The sequence below is a fragment of the Budorcas taxicolor genome, chromosome X, assembly GCF_023091745.1.
Source record: "Budorcas taxicolor isolate Tak-1 chromosome X, Takin1.1, whole genome shotgun sequence".
Lineage (NCBI taxonomy): Eukaryota > Metazoa > Chordata > Mammalia > Artiodactyla > Bovidae > Budorcas > Budorcas taxicolor.
In genome coordinates, this window is record NC_068935.1 from 74,042,096 (window position 1) to 74,048,110 (window position 6,015).

Here is a 6,015-nt window from a genome sequence, read left to right on the forward strand (position 1 = left end):
TAAAATCCAATGTTATAATGAATTCAGGGCAATCCACAAACCCAGAAGTTGGTATAGTTACAGAAAGCCAACAGCAGAGGTCACTAATAGATAAGTGAAAGTAAAACCACATCTCACAGATTCTTCAATAATATCATAAAATCTCAAATAAATATGCTGAAAAGGTTATTAAGATAAATGTACCAAGGGAGCCAAGGAGCTAGCTAGTCCTCAGACATCTTGGGGGTTCATTTGATAGGACCAGTTTTCTCATGGATCTGGTGACAACTTATGTTCTCTTGGCAGGAGTTAAAAGGACTTAATGGCAATTCCAAATATAAACATAAACAAGACTGAAAAGTAGATATAACCAAGATATGGACACCAAATTTTAAACTCAAAAATGACCCAAAGTAACTTTGTGATGTTATTCATGAACTGCAATTTCAGCCTACCATAAAGTTGACTTCCAGGTGATAGCCAAACTTTCCTTTCAAACTACCTAAGACAGAAAAGCTATTCAAGAAGTTGTACAAACCCCGGTGCCTTGGCCCCTCATTCACCTGCATACAGAGGTGCATCAGACTGGCCTCCACCTCAGGCTCATGTCAGCATGAAGGAGGCAGCACAGGGAATTAAAAAAATTGTAGTGTTTTGACCTTAATATTAACACAAAGGTTAAATAAATAAAAGCAACCAAGCTTGGTTTCATTTACAAAAGAAACAAACAGACCTACAATGAATGTTTCAAGTATACTTTATTTCTTCAAACATGCCATATTTTAATGGGTACATAGTACTTTTACTTGGAATTAATTATGAGTTGATTTTGAAACAATTCAGTATTAAACCAGCTGGGATGATTACTGTTCTCTCCATTCCTTTGGGGTGACTCTGCCAACAGGCGATGGGTTCCATTCTATTCCAATTTGTGTTGCCGTCTGTAAGAATTAAAATGTTGTCAGTTATCAGTTATGTTTAAATCAGAGTTCATGCTCCCTTGGAGATTATTTCCTAAAGTAGCAAAGGTATTCTGCTCTATAGGTTAAAAACACACAGTGCCCTCCATGTAGGCCAAAGCTAATTGCTGTTCTAATTCTCTAGGGTAGTGCTGTTCAATAGAACTTCCAGAGATGACAGAAATGTTCTGTATCTGCACTGTCCAATACAGTAACCACTAGCCACATATGGCTAGTGAGCAACTAAGATGTAGCTAGCGTGACTGAGCAAGTACATTTAAAAATTTTTTTAAATAATTCATATTGATATTTCACATTTCTATACTACCTCCTCGAAATATTGTTTCACTCAACCACAACTACTGAAGTACTGCCAAGGAGGACATTTGTAATATCCCTTCATCAAGGAGAATTTCACCTCCAAAAATGCCCCTGATAACACATTTGTTCAACATCTGTTCACTCTTCTAATTAAGCACACACTTAGACTCCTACTTGAACCAGCAAGTACAGTAACTGGTAAATAAGACTGGTAAATGTTAGATGTAAAAAACTAAAATATTAAAAGCAAGTCATTTTATATCTCATCCATCAAAAACACTGTACTCAGTTCCAAGGGTAGAATGCAGAAGACTGACTAAGCAAAGAAAGGTGACTTAAGATGGTGAAAACTCCAGAAACCATATAACAAAATGATAGAACTAAGAATGTTTAATATGAAAGAGAAGATTCAGGAAACAGAAATTTTCTAGTATCTAATGGCTGATACATGGAAATATGATCAGAATGTGTGTTGCAATGGAATGATGGGTAAATATGGAGGCGGCAGATTTTAACTGAATATAAGAGGTTTTCAAAAAAAAAAAGATGTTTTCAACAGCTACACAATATGGAAAAGACTGCCTTTTGATCCATAAGTAAAATGTTAAGAACAGATGATGAACTAACGCTCAGTGCTGAGGAAAAATTCCTGCAATGAGTGGGTAATTACGTTAGAAAATCTCTAAAGCCCCTCCTAACTAGAAATGTACACTACTGTGTGAAAACATTTTGAATACATAAACTAAATGGCAATAAGAAAAATCTAAAACAGAGATCATCAGTCAATAGTACTTACATATACCCATACAGCAACACAGAAAGTGGCTCCACTAGCTAATACGGCATTACCATATTTGTCATGGAAATCAGGTGCCCGCTTCTGGTGGATCTGCCTTGCCACTGCTTGCTGAATGCTTTGAACTTAAAGAGAAAGAAAAAGAATACAGGAGCATATCTACCAATTATCAGGAAAAGAGAACATTTGTAATTGATATTACCACTTAACAAAAGCCGAGGAAGTTACTCTATAGCATTATGCAGTACAATAAAATGTTAAAACATTGTAGCTAAAAGCAAAGTTGCATACTTTGAAATGCTTCACAAATAAGATGAACTGACAAATGGATAGCATGTGATGTAACAAATAGTGCAAAATGTTAGTTGTAGAATCTACATGCTGGGTATGTGGGTGTTCATTAGACAATTATTCCAACTTTTCAATATGTCTGAAATTTTCCCCAATACAATGTTGAGTGGGTAAAACAAAGAATAAGTGATGTCAGTAACATCCATGATAAATTGGTATTTGTATAATCCTTGAACTTGGCTCCTACTTCATTAATCTGAGTATTTATGATTTTGATTTTCACAAAAGTTTACTCAGTAGTGCTCAACAATTTGAAAACTATAATACATAGACACTGTTCTCAGGTAACTTCCAGTCTAGAGAAGTCTATTATATACATAGACACAAACCATTATAATACAAGGAGGTAAAATGTTAGCTAAGCACTTTGAATAGCAGGTAGGATTTGGTTATGTAGATACGGGAAAAGGAAATCTGAAAAAAAGCAGAAACAGAAAACCCAGTGTACTATGAAACCAATCATGTTTGAAGGATAAGTTGTATAGATTAGTGCATGTGTGCTAAATTGCTTCAATTGTGTCCGGACTCTGCGACCCTATCGACTGTAGCCCACCAGGCTCCTCTGTCCATGGGGTTTTCCCAGCAAGAATACTGGAGTGGATTGCCATGCCCTCCTCCCGGGATCTTCCTGACCCAAGGTTCGAACCTGCAGGTTTCTTATGTCTCCTGCATTGGCAGGCGGAGTCTTAATCACTAGCGCCACCCAGGAAGCCCCTATACATTAGTAACAGGAAATGAAGCCACTTTTTTGGTAGAGCTAAGTCTCTGAGCAGAATGACAACATTAAAACCTTGTCATTACTGTTATTCTAGTAGAAAGAATTTCCAAACTGCTTCTGGAAGCACTTGGGGGGCTTGGGAAAGAAGAAAGACTAGAAAATGCTTATTTCCAGCTGCTTTTTTTCTTCCTTTCCAATCTAAGTAGCAGGTCCTTATTGTTTCACAGCCTCAAAAGGTATTTGAGTATGTAATGAAAATCGTATTAAAGAATAGCAATGTTGCCCATTCCTTAGCACTGACAAATATAATGGCTTCTATGTGATACAATGGGTTATTTCTAGAGTTACTACACCATGTAATGGTTTCCTAAGTGCCTTACAGGTTTTTGTCACCGTTGGTTACATTTCGAATGGGCAAATTTACAACATTTCACAATATATTCTGTTCTAGAGCAGTTAAAAGTGAGCATGTGAATTCCGCATTGAAAGTAACAACTCCCAAACCCCCTTCCCTGAAGTCCAAGGCCCTACCTTCTCAGAAGGCAAAGAAAATAATATTACCAAACTGTTCTGCAACACCTCATGACCTCAACACTCAAGTTCCACAAGTGGATTTCTTTAGACCTCTTCTCTGTGACAAAAAACGGTTCAGTTACCACCTATTGATAATTTTATATAAACCTCAACAACTCCATGAGGTAGGTATATTTACTAAGCCCCTATTTTACAAAAGAGGAAAATCAAGTTAAGAGACGTTAAATTATTCGCCCAAAGTGAAAGGGATAATAGACGTGGCTTTCAGAATAGGAAAAACCAGTCAGACAACTATTTTTTCGTTATTGTCAAAGGTGCTTCAGTATTTCGTACACAATCTAGTAATACTTCTAATGACTTTAAGCTGAAAATAAAAAGGTAGCTTAAGAACTAAATGCTAATTGCTCAAGGTCACTTTCATTTTAAAACTGTTCACGTTACTCAAGGTCACCTTCAGTGCAAATGAAGTATAGAAATGACTTCTACTTCTCTAATCTAGAGCATTCTCAATACGTAACTCTGGATTCAAATTTTCCCTGTACTTATCTAACTTTTCAGTTCATTTCAGTCGCTCAGTCATGTCCGACTCTATGCGACCCCATGAATCGCAGCAAGGCAGGCCTCCCTGTCCATCACCAACTCCCGGAGTTTACTCAAACTCACGTCCATCAAGTCGGTGATGCCATCCAGCCATTTCATCCTCTGTCGTCCCCTTCTCCTGCCCCCAATCCCTCCCAGCATCAGGGTCTTTTCTAACTTTTGGGTAAGAATAAAAACCACCACAATTATTCAGTTAATAATCCACAAAGAACATAAATGCTAAAGTGCTACCATTTAGCAGGTAGCAGCATTGCAATGAAACCAGGAGCTGGATAAGAAGCTCTTTTGCGGGTAAATTGTATCCCCAAAGCTAAAATTTATGAAATTACTTAAGGAACAAGAAGTATTCACTAAGTGTCTCCCTTGAAATCATAGGCTACCGAATAATGAAACACAGCAGGGTTATAACTCCAGTAACAGAAAGAGAGCTGGGAAACCAAACAGAAACGCTGTGCGATTAGGCTAATGCTAAGGACATCTTCCCAATTACTTAGGGTGAGGTGGGAGACCGAGCCTTTAGAATTACAAGGTCGGGCTGCAGATGGAAGGAAAGGGCACGAGAGACCACGAGCACAAAAGGATAAAAGTTGGTTGGAAATGATCTGTTCACAATTTTTGCTCACCTCTCAGACGACTTAGTGCGTTTCTGGCCAAGGGAAACATCCTGCGGTTGAACATAAAATGGCTGCAACTACAGCTGCTGGCCTCTATCAATTAGGCGTCTAGTACCCTTGCAGAGTCCTGAAAAACAAAATGGCTCTCGGCTGCGCTCTTCAAAGAGATTTGATGAAATCTCTCGCGAGACCTCTAAAGACCTATAGAATTTGCCCTCTTTACAGCACGCAAATATACACGCCTTTTGGGAAATGTAGTTTCACCCTTTATAAATGTCTTAACCGGGTATGGAACAATGAGAAAATCGCTTGCCTTTAAGCCAGGTTTAGGGCTCTTTAGAGGAGAACTGAGACATTAATGTTAGACTAGTCATCAAAAACATCAACTTCAAGACGGTGTTCAGAGGCTTGAGCTTGTATCTCGCTCCACACTAGCCAGTACTTTCTGTTCCCTCCAAACTTCGTTTCTTTCTTTGATTTTTTGTTTCCTATTACTACCTACTAATATGTTTAATTTTGAATTTTGGAATGATTTCAAGTTATGAGGAACGTTGCAAGAACAGTAAAAGGAATTCTCAATACATAGAAAAATCTGTAATAAAGCAAATTTAACAAATTGTTGATCATAGAATCTTGGCTGTGTGTGTTCAGAATACAATTATTTCAATATTTCTGTATGTTTTGACATTTTCATAATAAAATATTATCAAAACCGTGTCTCTTATATCTCCTGCATGGCAAGCGGTTGCCACCTTTAGTCTCCTATAAAACTGAAGAGTTCCTCTGCCTTTCTTTGTCTTTCATGGTATTAATTTTTTTCTTAATTTTCAGTTCAGTTCAGTCGTTCAGTCGTGTCTGACTCCTTGCGACCCCATGGACTGCAGCACGCCAGGCCTCCTTGTCCATCACCAACTCCCGGAGCTTTCTTAAATTCCTGTCCATTGAGTCGGTGATGCCATCCAACCATCTCATTCTCTGTCGTCCCCTTCTCCTGCCTTCAATCTTTCCCAGCATCAGGGTGTTTTCCAATGAGTCAGTTCTTTGCATCAGGTGGCCAAAGCATTGGAGTTTCAGCTTCAGCATCAGTCTTTCCAATGAATATTCAGGACTGATTTCCTTTAGGATAGACTGGCTGGATCTCCT

General features: G+C 38.2%; 1 protein-coding gene across 1 annotated transcript; it reads right to left on the reverse strand.

Moving 5' to 3' along the window:
• Positions 1-718: 718 nt before the first annotated feature.
• On the reverse strand, positions 719-5,020 carry LOC128070083 (cytochrome c oxidase subunit 7B, mitochondrial). Its single transcript, XM_052663387.1, has 3 exons — positions 4,882-5,020; positions 2,056-2,180; positions 719-920 (listed from the first exon to the last, which is right to left on the reverse strand). Exons 1-3 carry the CDS (start codon positions 4,934-4,936, stop codon positions 843-845), a joined length of 258 nt encoding a protein of 85 aa, XP_052519347.1. The 5' UTR covers positions 4,937-5,020; the 3' UTR covers positions 719-842.
• Positions 5,021-6,015: the final 995 nt, after the last annotated feature.